At 43.4% G+C, this 20,731-nt stretch overlaps 1 protein-coding gene across 1 annotated transcript in view; it reads left to right on the forward strand.

Annotated features, from left to right (window-relative positions):
• LOC118569968 (heat shock transcription factor 2 binding protein) overlaps positions 1-20,043 on the forward strand; it is an 85,632-nt gene extending 65,589 nt beyond the window's left edge. The window contains exon 9 of the mRNA XM_036168282.1: positions 19,274-20,043. Coding sequence (XP_036024175.1) covers positions 19,274-19,482 — 209 coding nt within the window. The 3' untranslated portion in view covers positions 19,483-20,043. The remainder of the gene's footprint in view (positions 1-19,273) is intronic.
• Positions 20,044-20,731: the final 688 nt, after the last annotated feature.

Genomic DNA, 20,731 nt, shown 5'->3' on the forward strand with positions numbered 1-20,731 from the left:
ACATGCTGCTGCCACTTTAATAGATGGCATACCATCCTGAGAGCTCTGTTCCCATGGCATTTCTGCCCACTTCAATGTGCCTTGCATGTGTTGGAGTGGGACTCAGGCTCTGCACGTGCATCACAATGGAGCCACCTGCCACGCCAGTGTGTTTGGAAGAGCAGCCTTGTCTCTCTGCCTAGTTGGCTAAGCAGCCCCTCTTCCACTGCCTTCCGTGTGATCTGCTAACTGCAGTATCACTTGAAAAGTAGGGATTTGTGGGAGAGAAATGAGGAATCTGTTGCTAGAGTGTGATTTAGAAGCAGAAAGCACTGCTTGTGGAGTAAGTCGGGAGGCTACATTCCATCATAAAATGGTTTTAATTTACTCTAACGTGTGAAGAATAGTGTTGTTTGGAATTTGGGAAAGAAAACATTAAAAATATAAAATAGCTGGTTTTACCAGCATGTCTCCTAAGTGTCTAAATGATTTGCTTTGTTATCTTCCCAGACCATCACAATCCTTCTTGAAACCACTCACTGGGAACCGTTTCCACATTCCCTTGTTTTATATTTCTTAGGGAATCTCACTGTTGTATGACTGATCTGTCATTGGTTGATACCTGTGCTGCTACCCTGAAAGTTGCTGGCTTGGTGAGAGAGCTAGCATTCTGGGTCATGTTTCCTGTCTCTCCCAGAGTAAAGTGAGAGTCTCCATTGCTTTACTAGCACTGTGGCGAGTCTTGCTGTGGGTGGCTCTTGTCAGGGTGGCACTCAGAGGGGCCAGCCCCACCTATTACTGCAGTATTCTAAGTGAGCAAAACTGAGCTTTTCCCTCAGGAATTCATATCCTGAGGTTTGACAGTAGACAAACAGGAAATGTTTATCATACAGTGACGAGAAAAAATGGAAGTGGGCTAGAGAAAGACACGAAGCTGCTCATCTTTGTGTTTGAGTGGAACAAACCATGTAGAGGGCTATGAGCCGAGGAATAGGATGATGGGTGGACACTGGCGAGGACCTGAGCAGCAGTGGGCATTTTAGGAGTGACTGTAGGCCAGTGTAGCTGCAGAGAGTAGTATCAGGAGAGGGTGCCCAGAGGGACTGATGGACCAACTTGCCTGTAAAGACTCAGGCAATACTCTGAACAGAGGAGGCCTTGGCTAGAGCTGGTTCTGACTCCTGCGAGGGAACTAAGAGGAGTCACAGGGACCTTGTAAGGCGAGAGGGCCAGTGTGGCCTAGAGCTTGGGGAGTGATCCAGAAGAACAAAGGGAGTTCGTTCAATACCACATGCTTGGGCCAGCGGGAATGGTAATGCTGTTATAAGGAGCAGGAAAGAACCAGGATTTTAGATTGCTTCATTTAAGTCCAAGACATCAGCTAGCTGTTCCCATAGCTGGGTGTATGAACTGAAAGTCGGGAAGGTACTGGTGCTCCAGAAGATGTAACCTTGGGAATCACTGTTATACAGAAAGGACTTATAGCTGGGCAGAAGGTCACATGGCAGAGGGGCTAGGAGAAGAAGACTGGAGACAGAGCCTAGGGCCTCCTGCATCCTCAGTATGGTTTCTTCTCTCATCAGCTCTCAGCTGAGACAGGGTAAGGTTTTGTTATGGCTTGAATACAAATTGTTCCCCACAATCATTTTCCTGCAAATTTCATTTTTCTTTTTGGATAAATAAAATTCCACTGTATATGTATACCACATTTTAATCTTTATTTTTCTTTAGATATTTTTATTGCATTTATTTATTAATGCACATGTTTACATGTATACACATGGACATGGTGCATATGAGGAGGCTAGAGGACAAATTATGTGAGTTGTTTCTCTCCTTTAATATGTAGGTCACAGGGATCAAACTCAGGTCTTCAGGCTTCAAGGGGAGTGAGTGCCTTTACTCACAAGCCATCTTGCTGGCCTCATATGTACCTTATTTTCATTATCTATTCAGCAGTTGTTAGACATGTAGCTGATTCCATTTCTCTGCTATTGTGAATAGAGCAGCAATAAGCATGTATAAGTAAGCATTCCTGTAGAAGGACTAGAGCCCTTTGGATATGTGCTAAAAGGGATACAGCCAGGTGATATAGAAATCCCCCTCCCTCCCTTTCTAGGAACTTCCACGATGCTTTCTATAATGGCTATATCAGTTCACACTCCCAGCAAATAAATAAGGATTCCTTTTCCCCCACATCCTCTAGCATTTGCTGTAATTTGTTTTTATTAATGATTACTAAGACGATTCGTTTTGTTTGGTTTGTGAACATGGGTTTTCTTTTCAAAAAGTGGCTCCCTTTCAGAGCTGAAGTTTCAGGCAGTTTCGAGCTGCCTGACGTGGTGCTGGGGACTGAACTCAGGCTTTCTGCAAGAGCCTCAAGAGCTCTTAACCACTGAGCCATGTCCTCAGCCCTGGGAGTAGTCCTCTGTGTTGCTTCTCTCTAGGGTAGCATACTCCCATTGGTTGGGAGGGCCATCTGAAAAAGATGGAAGAGGATTTGTTTTCCTTAGCTTTGTGTGCTGGGGCAGAGCAGCACAGAAGTAAGGACATGGCAAATGAGCTTCTTCACCATGGTGGGCAGGGAGGCAGAAAAAGGGACATGGGAATGTGCCAGGACAAGATAAAAACCTTTTGTCTTCTAACTGATGCTGCTGGAGCTGGTGACAGTAGTGACCAAGACAGCACCATTCTCATCAGAGGCACCAGTGTCTTTGCTATGGGCACTTTTGTGTAAGATGCTAAAATCATGCCACAGTTGTCAGTGCCCTCCTGCCATATTTGCCCCAGATTGCTGACTCATGTTCTTGGCCCCATGCTCTGCCCTCACACCCCCACATGCTTTAGACACTGGAAATACCAACAGGGAACCTGTCCCATGTCAGGAGATTCTTGAAAGGACCGTGTAGAGAAAATAGCCCCTCTGATACAGAGGATGGAGTGGGGGATGATACACATTGAGGAACCAGAGGAAAAACACACAAGCAGAAGTTTCTTCATACTTTGATTGTTTGGGCTTTTGTAATAAAGCAGCTTGTTTCGTTTTGTGTTCTTTGGGTGTTACCATAGGGACATAAAGTATTTCCCCCTAAGGCTCATGTATTAAAGGCTTAGTTCCCAGCTGGTCGCACTTCTTTGGGAGGTTCTGGAAACTTTAGGAGGTGGGACATAAGTGGAGAAAGTATCTTTAGGGTTGAGTTCCTAGGGGCTATACCTTGTTCTGTATCCCACAACCCCCTCCTCCCATGCCCAGGGAAATAGGAACCATATGCTCACACAGCCTCACCACAGGCACAGAATCAACCATGAACTGTGGACTGGAATTGTGAACAAAAGTCCATCCTTTAAGTTGTTCTTTCAAGCATTTTAATCACAGCTACAGAAAAATGAAAGCTGGTGCTGGGGTGGAACCTTTGCCTATGATAAACCTTACCTATGCTTCTCAGCCTATACAGCTGGTGTGCAGGAGGGATGAGGCTAGAGAGACACTAGAATGCTCTCAACAGAACGCAGAGGACCAGCATTAGTCCACAGGAATGCTAAGCTGTAGAGCCTTGTGCTCTGAAGCTTCCAGTGGAAATAAAGACTGTGTTAGCGATTGGACCAGATGCCACTCATGTTCGTTGTGGTATGGAACTTGTCTGTGCTTTGTCCATGCCCTAAGACTTAGAGTAAGCTAATTTCACAGGTGACAGACTAACGAGGTTTCAAAGTGGCTAGGGTGTATCAAGAGCTTTGCTGACTGCTCATAAGCAAATTGCAATGAGAATTAGGGGTGAAAGAGAGAGCAGAAAGATCTGAAAAGCGTTTGGCCAGAGAAGCAAATTTAAAGTTGGGCCTGAGGTGAGTAAGGGTGTTAAAAGAGACTATTGCCCTTTATAAAGTTCCTTTTCACAGGGACGATAGGAAAGATGACTTGATGTTGTCTCAGAAATTGGGTTAGTCCTAGCTGTGGCAGGCTCAAGGGCATGAAAAAATGAATTCACTTGAGATTTTCCCTCCAGAAGACAGTGCCTCTGAGACACCCTTTTGGAGTACCATCACTTAGAAAAGTGTTTCCCCTCAGCCATCCAGTGGCGGGCTCTCACAAGCTGCTGCAACTGTGGTTCAAAGGGAGCATGGTTACTATTTGAACCAGTGGCAGCCTTGTTATCCACCTGATGCCGACTTTGCAGGCAAGCAGAATGCAAGAGTTATGGGCTCATGGAGGTATCCACCAGATTTCAAAGGAAAACCTAGGAGTCCAGGTAATATGTAGCACAGTTGGAATCCTCACAAGAAGCTCGTGAGAGGATGGGAGTGTAAACATGAAATGGAGACCTTAAGAAGTTAGAGGAGCCAGGGAAAGAAAGCTGCAGGTAATGAGGTGACCCAGCCCTCAGGAGAGACTGTGTAGGCTGTGAATGGCAAGGCCATAGGGGTATGGTGCCTCAAGATTTTTGAGGTCCACATTCCATCATCACTTGCTCTAGATGGTAGACATAGAAGCTATAGGACTTACCATTTCCCTTCCTGATTTCAGTCTTTGGTCAGTCCCTCCTTTCTATACATTCTTCCTCCTCATCTGGAATAGGCTGTTCACTTGGTGCTTTGCATCTTGGGTCTCAGGAGATGTTGAACTGAGCTTTCTGAATAGTATTAGAACTGTTAAGACCATGTTGGTTCTTAGAGATGGACTGAAGGTATTTTGTGTTGTGATGGACATGAGCCTTTGGGTCCCAAGGGCAGAATCATAACATGTGAAATGCCTTTATGAAGACCTTAGGTGTTAAAAGAACCATCCCCAGTCAGTAGCACTGTTTTGGGGAAGATTCTAGAAACTTCTGGGGGTAGGGATCAGCTGAAGAAAGTGGAACATTGAAAGTGTGTTTTGCGGGATGGTATTTTTTCATCCCTTGCTTTCTGTCTACTGTGAAGTGAGTAACTGTTGCCACGTACTCCTGACATCATGATGCTCTGCCTCACCAGAAGCCCAGAATCAACAGAGCCAAGGATAATGGACTGAAACCTCTGAATCCATGAGCAAACTCAGTGGTTCTTCTCTTTAAATATTTTCTCAGCAATTTTGTTCATAACTATAGAAACCATTTACACAGTTTTTAAGAGCAGATGAAAACTCATCCACAAAGCAGATAAGAACTTCAGTTGCTGACAGGTTGACTGACTGAAGAAAGGGGATGAGGGGAAGTGAGTGTCAGAACTTGGTCATCGTCTGTAGGCTCTAATCTTGCTTCAGTGAAACCATACGAGAAAACTGTAATTAACTGCTGAAGTCCACACTATACACACCACTAATCCTTGTCCATGGGCAGCAACTCTCACCAGCCCCATAAAGTTTTGCCAGCCTTTCCCTCCTCATTACAGCACAGCTTCTCTTTCTCTTGCCCAAGATTCCTCCTTCCTCCCACCACTCTATTCCTGTTTCATTGCTTAGAGTTCTAGAAAACTTGCAAGTCTAGTTTTATTAGTCAGGGCTTGCTAGAGGGGCAGAGCTAATAGAATGAATGAGTGTGTGTGTGTGTGTGTGTGTGTGTGTGTGTGTGAGAGAGAGAGAGAGAGAGAGAGAGAGAGAGAGAGAGAGAGAGAGACAGACAGACAGACAGACAGACAGACAGACAGACACTAAACTGGTTTAGAAACTGTAGTTTGGATAGTTCCAACAATGGCTGCCTTATGATAGAGAGAAAGGCCAAGAATCTGGAAGTTGTTCAGTCCAAGAGACTGGATGTCTCTGCAATCCCAATCTGGTGCTGGAGTCTGGGAGAATATCTGGATAGCTGCTCGTTTTCAGTCTACATTGGGTTCCTAAAGAAGTTGGATTGTTTGTTTGAGACAGGGTTTCTTTGTGTAGTCCTGGATGTCTTGGAACTCGCTCTGTAGACCATACTGGCCTGGAACTCAGATATCCACCTGTCTCTGCTTCTAATTGCTGGGATTAAAGATGTGTGCCATCATCCCAGCAAGAAGTTGGATTTAATACCACCTGCAACAATAGGGTAGATGAGTTTGCCATTAAGAATGGGGCAAGTAGACAAAAGCAAAAGCTTCATTCTTCCATGTCCTTTTATGTGGGCTGCCAATAAAAGGTGTGGCCCAGATTTAGGCCGGGTCTTCCCACTTCAAACCATCTGATCTAGAAAATCCCTCACAGGCATGCCCTTGAAATTTGAGTTTTAGTTGATTCCAAATGTAATCAAACTGCCAACCAATATTAGCTTCACATGAGTGTTAGTGAGTTACACAGTGGCAAGATAGTTACAGGAACCAGGAAGTTAGCTCTGGTGGAATTTACTGCCTGCTTTGTTAACCCACATCAGATGGGTTTTCCCCTGATGTTCTTTCACTGGCATTTTCAAAGTTTACTCATGTTATAATGTGTATGGGTCAGTGCTTTATTCCTTTTTATGGCTACATAATGTCAACAGTATGGATGTCCACCATTGTTTGATGGGCACTTGGGTCATTTGCTGTGAACCATGCTGCCTACACAAGTTTTTGTGTGATCTAGGCATTCTTTTAGAGTGGGCCTTCAGGCGAGGAACCCAGTTTTCCCTTACCTGAGCATGACTAGAGCTCTCCTTCTTATTAAGACTGTTCCCCTGGAAACAGTTATTTAGAACTGACAGTTCTCTTTTGTTCAATTTGTGGGAAGTGCAGCATCACTTCCTCTGAGAAGCCCAGTGTCACTACATGGGGGGGGGGGGGGTCACTTCTCTTGTTGTATTCAGTGAGATGAACATTTTATCTCACCAGTTCCCTTTATGTTTTAACATCGTCTTTCTCTTGCTAACTCACATTGGCTCCTTTCCATTTTCCTGTCTCTCCCACCCCCACCCCTCACTGGTCTTTTTCATTTGTTTTTCTGTGTGTGGGCACACAGGCACCCATGTCCCACCCTGAAGGTGTGAACTACCACATCCAGCTTTTGATGTGGGTTCTGGGGATCAAACTGGGCTTGTCAGGCTAGCTCCTTTACCCACTGAGCTGTCTCCCTGGCCGCCTGGTTTTCTCGATCTGTCCCTTTTATTCTCTCTCCACCCAAACATACCTTTATTTCAGTAACTATGTTTTCAGTTCCAGCTTCTCCTTTTGTTACTCTGGATACCTTCTGTTTATTTGCTGAGATTATTTCTTAAACTTTACACCTTTGTTCACTGAGGAACTTTTATGGTGGCTGCTTTAAAACCATTGTATTGGTCTGTCACTACACTTAAATATCCAAGGCAGGCTGATTTGTAAAGAAAAAAAAAAAATGCTTATTCTGGTTCATGGGTTTGAGGTTCAGTGTCCTATCAGCTCTATGAGGGACCCCTGAGCTAAATTAAGCTGTGGTGGCTCCTCCCACTTTTTTTGCTGTTCTCCCTGTATCTCATAATTTTTGTGTCTGTGTGTCTGTCTCTTCTAATGAAACTCCCAGGGTCCGTCTCTGGATTCCATCCTAATGATTGAATCACTTCCCCAAGGCCTTACTTCTAAAAGCCATCCATAGATGACCTACACTCTAACACCATTAACTTCTGCCTGGTGGTTAGACTCAGAGGAGTTCTGGGAGACAGGGAGAGGCCTGTTTAGACCCTTGTGAAATAATCCTATCTTCATCTTCAGTGACAAAGGATCCCCACCTGTCATTCACATGCCTCGCCTGTCTCTAAGCTCCAGGTTTGCCTGATTGCACTGAGTTCTGTGTTACTCCCTATCTACATAGTTTATGATATTTTCCCTCCATAATCTGTCTCCCCTCAAATATTGTCACAGTGACTGAGCTCTTACAGTGCTATTATGAGCTTATTCCTATTGGCTCACCATTGGCTGCGTTTGTCACATTACTTAAGTAGTATGTTTTATCTTTTGTGGTGTCCACACAAGCCATCTCTTTAGCATGCCTAGAGTAAGCAAGGGCGCAGTAAAACCAACAGCTAGACCATTCCATAGGTAGAAAGAAAGGCTTACTGGGGAATCAAACAGCCAGGGCCATCTCAGGGGAGAACAGCAAAAAAAAGTGGGAGGAGCCTTGACAGTTTTAAGGGGACAGGTAGCAGGGGGGTGGAGAGGCGTGTAAACCAGAACAGCCTGGAAGTTAGAGTAAAGGGAGGTGTGGTGTGGGCCAGAACAGCCTGGGAACTGGCTTGGGCACTTTAATCTGTTGCAGGCTTGTTTGAGTTAATCAGGAACTAGATGCCCCTGCTGGAGGCGGTTAGCTGGAAAGGGAGGATAAGGGAAGTGATGGCCTCTTCTGACAGACAGAAACCCACTTTACAAGGTTTCTGAGGAATGTTGAGTTTAGGCTTTTGTTTATCCGATAACAATCCTTCTGTTGACCTTGTCAGAGTTCAGCCTGAGCTGAGTCCTGACTGTCATTCAGGACGTTGTCAGCAGCACTGCCATTTGGACCCAATACCTAGTTATTTTGTTCATCCTCTAATTTCTTTGTATTTCTGTTACAGTAGCCTTATCCACTGTAAGAGTCTCTTTCCTTACAGGGTAAATGAGCCTTACTCTGACTATTGCACATGCGATGGATACTCTTAAGCACTGGCAGGACAGCCGAAGCCCTGCTCTTATGAAGCTTTCAGTCTGGTGGGAAAAGAGAGAAGCTCCTTTGTAGAAGTGGTGTGCACCAAATGTGAACGCTGTCCCCTGTGCCCCATGGTCCCTGGCTGCTGGTGCTGTTTTAAGAGGGTCTGGGAATTTTGGTGGAGAGGCCTAGCTGGCAGAAGTAGGTCACAAGGTTCCTGGGAAGTGTCTTGTCCTTGGCCTCTTCCCCTCTCTCTACTCCGTACACCATGAGGTTAAAAAGCCCTCCACTACATGCTCCCATTAGCACGATGCTCTGCCCAAGCACACAAAGCCATGCAACCATGAACTAGACTTTCCAAAACCACAAGTCAAAAGGAATCTTTCTTCAGTTTGTTTCTGTTAGATATTTTGTCACAGAGATGAGAAAAAGTCATATAAGTTTTAGGGAATGAAGATAGATGGTTGGTGAGCAAGAAAGGAGATGATGTGATATTTGATCCATTCTTGGAGTTTCCATCTTTGTTTAAATCCATCTGTTTTCAACTTTTGTTTTGTTGTGTTTTATTTCTCGGGGCAGGGTTTCTCTGGTGTAACAGTCCTGCCTGTCCTGGAACTCACTCTATAAACCAGGCTGGCCTCAAACTCACAGAGATCTGCCTGTCTGTGCCGCCCAAGTGCTGGGATTAAAGATGTGTGCCACCACACCTGGCTCTCAACTTTTTCTATTATAGTCTGCCATGGTCTGAATTTCATTCTACGAAGTTTATAAGCTGAAGCCCTGATTGGAGAAGGTCACTGTACTTGGAGACAGGGTCTTTCAGAGTTAATTAGGTTAATTATTTCACTGTGGTAGTCCTCTGTCCAGTCTGACTGCTGTTCCTGGAAAAGAACAGATGCAGATGGCCGGCCGTATGAGGACGCAGGGAAAAGATGCCGGCTGCACACTAAGGAGAGGCCTAAAGGAGGAGCCAGCTGCTGGCACCCACCTCTCTGACTTCAGCCTCCAGGACTGTGATGAACAACTTTCTTTTGTTTACACTCTTCTTTCTGTGTGGTATTGCTGTGGCAGCCAGAGATGCCCTGAGCAAATTAGTCAGCTATATAAATTCCCTGTGCTGTGTCTGCATCTGTATCTGATGCTCAGTCTTTCCTCACACCTCCTCTTCTTTTTAAAGAATTGTTTTACTTTATTTGTTATTATTTGTTTTATTTTGTTTCATGGGTTTTTGCCTGTATGTATGTCTATGCACATCCTACACTTAGAAAAGAGGGCATCTGATTCTCTGGAACTGCATGTAGTTGTGAGCTGCCATGTGGTGTTGGGAACTCAACCCAGGTCCTCTGCAAGAGCAGTAAGTGCTCTCAGTGGCTGAGCCATCTCTCCAGCCCCTTCTTTTTCTTCTTAATATGCCATGTAAAGTTTTAGTTAAAAGCTGGTTAGTAAGTAACAGAGCAATGCTCCTGAATAATGACATTTATTTGAGACTAGCAGAGGATTGCAATGGGAACAGGTGTGTCCTAGTAAACTGTGGCATATTAAAGAGCTGAAACAAGGGGAAGTTTTCAAAAGTAAAGTGAAGATTACATAAGATCTTGTGAAACAATACTCCATGGCTACAAGGATCAATACAGTGACGACAATCCAATGTTCAGCATACTGCTGGCAGGCTGTTCTTGTAGAATTACTTTCTGGGCAAGGCTACAGTGACCTCAGTGCAAAACTGGTCTCAGCAGTCTGTTGTGAATGGCTCTTGCCATTAGGCACACCATCATGAGACCTCCTCCTTCATACCATCCAAGCTTCATTGATTATTTTGGTTTGAGATTGACAGCTCAGCAGAGTACTCTGTTTTGATTCTGACAGCTTTTGTGTGGGGCAGGCATGCTTTATTGGGTAACAGGAACTGAGAAATAGGCCCTTACATTGAGATTTTCTGTTTATCTAGCTGGGATTTAGCTGAGCCTAATGTTGGGCTCTTGTTTCTTCTCCTGTTGCCTTTTGGGTTTCCTGGGACTTGTACCTGAGAAGGGATCTGTGTCTGTCAGTTCTTTCAGCTGTAGACACCCATGTTACTGTACCTTGGAGTTGCTATTGGTGTGAAGTACAGTGTGGGGGAGGAGCAGAAATGTTCTGTCTAAAGACAAAATCTCAGCCTTAGTGGCATGTGTCTGTGGGCTGTGACTGTCACCAATTTCTCCTCTAGGTGAGTCAGGGATGCCCTTTCCTCAGGCCCTGAAATCTTTTCCTGAGAACCCAGCTTTGCTATGTAGAGTACTCAGAGCATGCTGCATGATAGGAATCCTTCCTTTCCCTGTCACAGCTGCCAGATCCCTGTGCAAACCCAGTCCTAAGACACCCCCCGCCCAGGAGGGCCCAGGGCCCCAGCTGTTTGTTTTCCAGGGCAGTAGATTTCACTGACTGCAGATTTCACAGTGATGGACTAAAAGGTCATTGATTTTGTTGTGAAGATGGAGGGATAGTTTCAGGTGCTGTGCATGTCACTGATGAAACTGCTCAGCTGAACTTGAGGGGAAGGGCATTTGAAATAGGGGAAGGGTGTACTGGGTGAAAGGACAGAGGCATATTGGGGAAAGCAAAGGCAAGCCAGTTCTCCTAGTGTTTATAAAGGGCACCACACAACATGAGGGCAACTGTGGGGAAGCAGTAGAGCTGGTTGGTCAAGGCTTCTCCTGCCATCCATAAGGCTGTGCTTGAGTTCCATTTAGAAAGTATCATTCTTGCCACAGGAAGATGCAGGAGTGGAAGTGTTAACTGAGAAGGCCTTTGCAGCTCAGTGGGCTAGGGAGCTCCGTCTGGGGCGTGGTCAAATTGGGCTCTAGGGTGTGCTGGGAGGAAGAACAGGCAACACATCTGATGGTTGAGAGAGTCAATACCCACCTCTCTGTCTGTGGGTGTCTGGGGAGGAGCATGGGGAACTGTGAGTTGGAATTTGATGTTGTTCAAGCAGATGTGGTATCAGGTGCCCAAGGTGAGCTTTCCAGCAGGTTTGTAAATAGGAAGTTCAGAATTCAGAGAGCAGAAGGTTAGAGAAGTTGAGCATCACTGGTAAGCATGTGGGATTTGAAGACTTGTCATGGGTGAGGTCACCTAAGGAGAAAAGGGGAGAGAAGGACACCGGGAAAGGCAAGTGCATGGAAAAAGACCGTTGAGGAAGACATGCTGCAGAAGCCGTGGAACAATCTTCCTGATCATCTTCCAGGAGATTTGGGAGTGGAGGTTAGCCATGTCCGCACTGAATAAGAACTGAGCAGCAGCAATGTGGAAAGCAGTGGTGACCTTGAGGTGCCACCTGAGGGAAAGAAGAGATGGCATTGTGACTGGAAGGTAAAGGAGCAGTGTGAGGCAGGGCAGGAATGTGGCAACAGCAGCCGATCCCTGGAGTCTTTTGAAAGGAAGCAAATGGCAGGCAGGATCTGGACATGAATTGGGGCTCTGGAGGATGACTCATTACCTTTTCCCCCTGTTCTCTAAAGTTTGGAAGCACAAGGCTCAGGCTGCTGCTGGATCAGACTGTGTTCTTAGGTATCCATGGTGTCGTGAAAGTGGCCAGTGATCCCAGAGGAGGATGATTGCACATGTGTTCCCTGAGAGCGTGGCCATTGTCTGGAAGTCCTGGTGGGAATGAGTATGGTTTCCGTTGAAGCACATGGCCTTGTCTCAGAGGAGGGGCAAGGCCTGCTGGATTCCTTTAGGATAAGTTTTAGTTGTTAAACACACTGGATAGTTGAAAAAGGATCGTAAACTATTACTAATATATAGACAGAGATGATTTTTTTTGTGATTGTGAAGAATTTTTTATTACACATTCATTGCATATTCTCAATTAAGTTAATTTGCATGTGATTTGGAATATGAAATCTAATATACAGAATATATGCATAGAAATAGGGTTCTCATTAAATTAATTCATATTTTATTTAAAAGCTTTGTGCAAATTCATTTATTATTTCCATATTAGAGCCCTGCTGGTCCCTCTCCTATGCCCTGTGGACACTGCTGCTTGCTTCTTACTTGGTACTGGGGCTAGGCTTCTCCGGCTTTCCCTGTGACAGCCTTCCTGAGAAACTTAATCTCAGCATTGCTTGTTGACTTCTGGTAACAACAATAGAAGAGAGTCTTCCATCATTCCACCATCCCAGAACAGTCATAGCTTGAGTCAGATTAACATTCATCTTTTGCATTATTATAGATGCTATTATTTCCTGAGTCTTATATTATTTCCTTGTCTTCTAGTTTCTTATTTTGGCTAATAATTTTTTTCATTTTGCATAATTTTCTTTATTATTACCATTATTTTCGTGTGTTCTTTTTTATTATTTTAAATTTTTTAAATGATTTATTATTTTAACATTCAGACCTCAGTTTCCCCTCCCTCCTCTCCTCCCAGTCCCTTCCCTGCATCTTCCTTCTGCCCACCCACATCCATTCCTCTTCCATTTCTATTCAGAGAAGGGCAGGCCTTCCATGGATATCAACCAAACATGGCATACCAAGTTACAGTAAGACTAGATACCTCCCCTTGTATTAAGGCTGTACAAAGCTACCCAGGAGGAAGAAGGGGTCCTAAAAGCAGGTAACAGAGTTAGAAGCAGCCCCTGCTCCCACTATTAGGAGTCCCTCAAGAAGATCAAGTTGCACAACTGTCATGTATGTATAGGGCCTAAGTCAACCCCATGCAGGCTCCCTGGCTGTTGATTCAATGTGATCTCTTAAGTGCCACAGATTAGTTGATTTTGTGGGTTTCCTTATGGTGTCCTTGACCCCTCTGGCTCCTACAACCCTTCCTCCCCCTCTTCCACAGAATTCCCCGAATTCCTCCTAATGTTTGGCTGTAGGTCTGCGTCTCTTTCCATCAGTTGCTGGGTGAAGCCTCTCCGATGACTACTGGGCTAGGCACCAATCTATGAGTGTAGCAGAGTATCATTAGACTTCATTACATTGACTTTTTTTTTTTTTTTTTTTTGACCAGTTACGTTTGGTTTTATCCTAGGTCTCTAGGCTATGCTCCCTTTGGGTCCTGGTGCCCCAGGCAGTGTTAGGGATGGACTCCCTCTCATGGAATGGGTTTCAGGCTGGACCAGTCATTGGTTGGCCACTCCCACGATTTCTGTGCCCCTACTTTACCCCAGCACATCTGGTAGGCAGGACAAATTGTAGGTCAAAGGTTATGTGGCTGGGTTGGTGTCCCAATCTCTCTACTGGAAATCTTGCCTGGTTACAGGAGATGGCCAGTTCAAGCTACATATTCCCTATTGCTAGGAGTCTTAGTTGGGGTCATCCTTGCAGATTCCTGGGAGTGTCCATTGCACTAGGTTTCTACTTCACCCTGAAATAGCTCCCCTTTCCAGTTGTCTCTTCCAATACTCTTCCCCTCCGTGTCCCCCCACCTAATCTCTCCTGTTCTCATTCCCACGCTCCCCAAGTCTACCTTCGAAATCTATTTCCCCTTCCCCAAGGAGATCCAAGTGTCCCCCCTTTAGCCCTCCTTGTTACTTGACTTCTCTGGGTCTGCAGATTGGAGATGGTTATCCTTTACTGTTTTATAGCTAATATCCACTTAGACTAGAGTACATACCATGTTTGTCTCAAAGGGTCTGGGTTACCTCAGGATGATTTTTTTCTAGTTCTATCTAATTGCTTGCAAATTTCATAAAGTCTAGTTTTTTATTTTTTGTTTTTTGAGACAGGGTTTCTCCAGCCCTGGCTGTCTTGGAACTTGCTTTGTAGACCAAGCTGGCCTTGAATTCACAGAGATTCTGCTGCTTCTGCCTCCCAGAGTGCTGGGATTAAAGGTGTTGGCCACCACACCCAACAATAGTCATTTTTTTTAACAGCTGAGTAATACTCCATTATGTAATTGTACCACATTTTCTTTATCCATTTTTTAGTTAAGGGACATCTAGGTTGTTTCCAGTTCCTGACTATTACAAATAAAGCTGCTATGAACATAGTTGAACAAATGTCTTTGTGGTATGATGGATCATCCTCTGGGTATATGCCCAAAAGTGGTTATAGCTGAGTCTTGAGGTAGATTGGTTCCCAGTTTTCTGAAAAAACACCACATTGATCTCCAAAGTGGCTGTACAAGTTTGCACTCCCACCAGCAATGGAGGAATGTTCCCCTTGCTCCACATCCTCGACAGCATGAGCTGTCACTTGTGTTTTTAATCTTAGCCATTCTGACAAGGTATAAGATGGAATCTCAGAGTCATTTTGATTTGCATTTCCCTGATGGCCAAGGATGTTGAACATTTCTTTAAGTATTTGAGATTCCTCTACTAAGAATTCTTTGTTTGGATCTGTACCCCATTTCTTAATTGGATTATTTGATTTTTTTTTTTTTTGATGACTAGTTTCTTGAGTTGTTTTTGGAATTTAGCCCTTCGTCAGTTGGAGGTTTGGTGAAGATTTTTTTTTCATTCTGTAGGCTGCCATTTTGTTCTATACATGGTGTCCTTTGCCTTACAGAAGTTTGCCTTACTTTTTAGTTTCATGAAGTCCTGTTTATTAATTATTGATCTTCGTACCTGTGTGTATTGGTGTTCAGTTCAGGAAGTTGTCTCCTGTGCCAATATGTTCAAGGCTATTTCTCACTTTATCTTCTATCAGGTTTCATATATCTGGATTTATGTTGAGGTCTTTGATCCCCTTGGTCTTGAGTTTTGTACAGAGTGATAGATATGGATCTATTTGTGTTCTTCTACATGCTAACATCCAGTTAGACCAGCGACATTTGTTGAAGATGCTTTATTTTTTCCATTGTATAATTTTGGCTTCTTTGTCTGGGTCTTCAGTTTGATTTCATTGATCAATGTGTCTGTTTTTGTGCCAATACCAAGCGGTTTTTATTACTATAGCTCTGTAGTAGAGCTTGAAATCAGGCATGGTGATACTTCCAGAAGTTCGTTCATTTATTTATTTATTTATTTATTTATTTATTTATTTATTTATTTGTTTGTTTATGTATGTGGAGCTGAAGATCAAACCCAGGGCCTTGCTCTTGCTAGGCAAGCGCTCTACCACTGAGCTAAATCCCCAACCCCCAGAAGTTCTTTTATTGTACAGAATTGATTGATTTAACTATCTTGGGGTTTTTGGTTTGTTGGGGTTTTTTTTATATGATGTTAAGTATTGTTCTTTCAAGGTCTGTAAAGTGTTGTGTTGGGATTTTGATGGGGATTGCATTGAATCTGTAGATTGCTTTTTGGTAAGGTGGCCATTTTTACTGTGTTAATCCTACTGATCCATGAGCATGGGAGATCTTTCCATTTTCTGATATCTTCTGTAATTTCTTTCTTCAAAGACTTGAAATTCTTGTCATACAGGTCTTTCACTTGCTTGGTTAGAGTTACCCCCAGGTATTTTATGTTGTTTGTGGCTATTGTGAAGGGGGTTGTTTCCCTTATTTCTTTCTCAGCCCATTTATCATTTGTGTATAGGAAGGCTACTGGTTTTTGTTTGTTTTTTTTAGTTAGTCTTGTATCCAGCCACTTAACTAAAGGTGTTTATCGTGTTTATCAATTGTAGGAGTTCCCTGGTAGAATTTTGGGGGTCAGTTATGTATAGTGTCATATTATCTGCAAATAGGGATAATTTGACTTCTTTCCAATTTTTATCCCCTTGATCTCCTTTAGTTGTCTTATTGCTCTAGCAAGAACTTCAAGTACTATATTGAAGAGATATGGAGAGAATAGACAGCCTTTTCTTGTTCCTGATTTTAGTGGAATTACTTTGAGTTTCCATGTAATTTGATGTTGCTATTGGCTTACTGTTATATTGCCTTTATTATGTTTAGGTATGTCCCTTGTATCCCTGATCTTTCTAAGACTTTGATCATGAAGGGGTGTTGCATTTTCTCAAAGGCTTTTTCAGCATCTAATGAGATATGCAGGGTTTTTTCTTTCAGTTTGTTTATATGGCGGATTACATAGACAAATTTTCATATGTTGAACCATCCCTGCAGCTCTGGAATAAAGCCTACTTAATCATGGTGGGTGATCTTTTTTAATGTGTTCTTGGACTCAGTTTTCAGTTTTATTGAGTATTTTTGTAGCAGTGTTCATAAGGGGTATTGTTCTATAATTCTCTTTCTTTGTTGAGTCTTTGTGTGGTTTGGATATCAGGGTGACTGTGGCCTCATAAAATGAATTTGGCAATGTTCCTTCTGTTTCTGTTTTGTGGTATAATTTGAGGAGTATTGGTATTAGCTCTTCTTTGAAAGTCTGGTAGAATTATGTGCTAAATTATATGTATAGAGGACAGTCCTGCCTTGGTCTCCTCAGAACTGTCATTACAGGTGAGGCTCCGGCTCCTTTGACTCTTATGTTCATCTCCAGAAAGCATCTAGAGACTTTCTTCCATACACAGAGCATTCTCTGTCTCTTGTGCTTATGTGGTTTCTAAAAACTTTTTTAAAATTTGTCTTTATTTCTGTGTGTATATGTGTTTGCTTGTGTGTGTGTGTGTGTGTGTGTGTGTGTGTGTGTGTGTGTAGTGTCCATGGAGGCCATAAGAGGGCATCTACCCCATACTGTTTCTTTTAATGTAACCGTTAGATAGCTTAACAATTAAGAGTACTTACTGCTCTTGCAAAAAACCTGAGTTCAGTTCCCATTACTCATGTATCAGGTGGCTCACAACAGCCTTTCACTGCTGTTCCAGGGGATCTGACACCTTTTTCTGGCCTATATGGGCACCTGTACACACATGGAATATACATACACATATAAGTAAAAATAAAGATAAAGCGATAAATCCATGGGAGTCTGATTAAGGAGTATTAGGGAAATTTATTAAGGTAAATTGAGGAAATACACTCACAAATATAGAACAGAGTAGACAACTGAAGTAGTCCTCTGATCTGACTGGGAGTGTGACCCTTCTCCCTCTCATTTTAAGAGGTCACGTACAATGGCAGGAAGCTCTGCCTCCTTTGGGCCTTATAGCTCAAGGTCATGGGCAGGACGAATACCACTACATTTTCCTTTTTGTCTAAATAAGAAGGTTCTAAACTTAATGCAAACCATATACAATAAGAATGATTATCAAGTATTGTCCAGGAAAAACAAAGAGTAATAACATAAACAAAAATGGAACTACAACCAACAAGAATAACCTCAAACAAGAAAGACATGCTAAATGTCCAGAAATGTCCAGAACATAAGTAAATGGCAAATTACTGAGATTACGCCAATAGCTGTCCTATCTTGAAGATTCTAACTCTAGTACATGGTTCTAGCTAAGATATGAGAAGATTGTAACTATAACTATTTATGTATCTATATAGCCATAAGTTTCTCTGGTCCTGGTCCTTCCCGCCCCAGTGCCCCCCACCCCCCCCCCCCACAGTCAGGATGAATCTCTCCCACCAGTGGCCCACAGCCACTTGATCCCAAGTAAACATACAGAGGCTCTATTATTTACCAACTGTATGGTCTGTAGGTCAGGCTTCTTGTTAGCTAGCTCTTAACGCAACTGATTTCTATTAATCTATATGTTGCCACGTGGCTGTGGTGTTACTGGTCTGCTGAAAGTTGTTGCTCCTTGGGCTTTGGGCTGGCATCTGCTCTACTCTTCTTTCTTCTCTCTCTCTATTTGGAATGTACTGCCTAATCTTATTCTGCCTCACCATTGGCCAAACAAAACTTTATTTATCAACCAATCAGAGCAACACACATATTCATAATGTACAGAAAGACAGCACTTGCCCTTTTCTGTGTAATAAAAAAGGAATGTTTTAACTTTAACATAGTAAAATTACATATAATAAACAGTTATCAAGCAAGAATTACAGTTACAATATCTAGTCAATTTGTATTTGGCAAAATTAAATATCCTATCATGTATCCTATTTTTGTGAGTCTAAAGTTTTATATCTAATTCATCTTTTATCATAACTAAGGAAAATTATAACTATCTAGTCTTCAACTACGTCAAAGACCCCAGAAGTATATAATATTACCTAAGTAAACAGGAAGTGCATTGTAAGCAACTTGTATAATTCTAGAAATGACAGCGACAGTTTGGCAACCTGGATAGTCATCCAAAGTTCTTCTGCAATGTTGGGGCATCCATCTACAGCCTATAGACCTAGAGTCTCTCAGTTGCTTCTCCCTGTGTCCTGCATAATATCTGGCAGTCTCCTCTATAAAGCAGGAAACTGAAGGACCATCTCGCCTTGTTTTGGCAAAATTCAGTGGTCATTTTCCTATGGGTTTTTATATCCAGTTTATACAACATCCTGTCAAGCAGTCAAAGCAAGGGCACTATTTTGCCCAGTGGCTATCTTTTGCCACAAAGAAAGCAAACTCCTTAATGAGTTTCTTTTCCTTTTTCTTTTCTTTCCTTTTTTTTTTTTTTTTTTTTTTTTTGGTTTTTGGGGACAGGGTTTCTCTGTGTAGCTTTGCGCCTTTCCTGGAACTCACTTGGTAGCTGGAGTTATGGATAGTTGTAAACCACCATGTGGGTTCTGGGAATTGAACCCAGGTCATCTGTAAGAAGCAAGTGCTCTTAACTGCTGAGCCATCTCTCTATGCTTTAGTTTAGTGTTTTACATTATGTAATCATGACATTTGAAGATGGCGGTTTATAAAAGGTGGTAATTGTGTTCAGTCATGAAAATAGCAAGCTAGGCCTTCTGTTTCTGGACTAGCCCACAGCTTTCTCAGCTGTCAGACCTGTCGTTCCGAAAGAGCCCTTCAGGGGTGGCTTCCTCAAGAGGCTTTGATTTTAACCAGGATTGTCTCCTCTCCCCAGATCCAGATGCAGAAGTATGCCTTCATGCCTTACGGCTCATCCAGTCTGTGGTTCTAGAACCAGAGGTCTTCTCCAAGGCGGCCCTGGAGCTGCGGAGCTCCTTACCCCTGCAGCGCATCCTGGCCATGTCCAAGAGCCGCAACTCCCACCTGCAGAATGCTGCCCAGGAGCTCCTGGAAGACCTCCGTGCCCTGGACTGCAGTGTTTAGGTGTGCTTGACTACCAGGGGCTTGGTGAAAGTGCCGGTGGCCCTTCTTCTCCAGGGCCTTCTTTACCTTCTGTGCTCACAACTAGATGTCGCTGTATGTCACGTGTTAGAGACCACAGGTCTTGGCTGATTAGAGATAGACATGATGGGTAAGCATCCTGCATTTCCATCCTGGAAGGCCATGCTTGTTAAATAGTTGGTTATGGTTCATCTTGCCAGAGCAATGACCAAAAAAGGTTGCGTTCTCCAGGATGGTCCCCTCTTAACACCTGGAAATTCTTCCAGAGTTTTCTCAGAGGAGCTTCTTGCTGCCCGAGAGGCTGCCCACACCAATAGGGCCACTCTAATGGGAATTTAGATCACTGTCTACCATGTGATCAGTGTTTCCCAGAAGCATTTCTGTAATAGCCAACATCTTTCTCTAGTAACTATCGCCCCCACTACCCAGGCTTGTTTTGGTAACCCTTAGATGAACCTAGTATTTCACTTGACATTGGACATTTGATCTCTGTTTTGGTGCTGCTTTTATTTCTGAATAAAGTTGAGTCAGTATTAACTATCACATCGTGAAATATAAACTTGGAGTTTGGGAGTTGGTGTCCTTTGTACATTAACAATGTCATTTATGTAGCAAAACACACTTTCCTTACTTTGTTCTGGCCCTTTTTGAACTTAAAGCAAGCATGGGAAAATGGCCTCAAGATAAGAAATATGAGAGTAAATTCCATGAAGCCACCCATCTGCCTCTGCACTCGTGTGTGTGTGTGTGTGTGTGTGTGTGTGTGTGTGTGTGTGTCTCCAGCTTATGTTCTGAGACACTGACAGAGGACAAAAGAAAACATGCTGCACCTGTCACAGATAGTGAAGTGTGTGAGAGAATTCCATTTAAGTCAGCATATGCCATTCTTTCTCTGGGTTGCTTCCTTCAAAGCAGGGCAAGTTACTGCAGGACATTGAGCTTGGCCGTCCTGTAAGGGAAGAAGTGAATCTTTATGTCCCCGTGCAGTGGTAGCCTCAGCACACACGTTGAGCTGTTTCTCTGTGTGTGGTGTTGTAGAGTGACTTCATTGTCTTTTAAGAGGACATGTACTTTATGTTGAATGAAGAACTCAGAGAAAGGCATGGCTGCTTGGATCTCACAAGGCAGCCTGTTGTGGAGCACTAACTCAGCAGAGCCAGGGAGGTGTGAGGCAGATGAGGGTCCATCTGTGCTTGGTGGCTCTGTAAGTCAGGTCCCTAGTAAGGATGAA

Source organism: Onychomys torridus, chromosome 18, assembly GCF_903995425.1.
Source record: "Onychomys torridus chromosome 18, mOncTor1.1, whole genome shotgun sequence".
Lineage (NCBI taxonomy): Eukaryota > Metazoa > Chordata > Mammalia > Rodentia > Cricetidae > Onychomys > Onychomys torridus.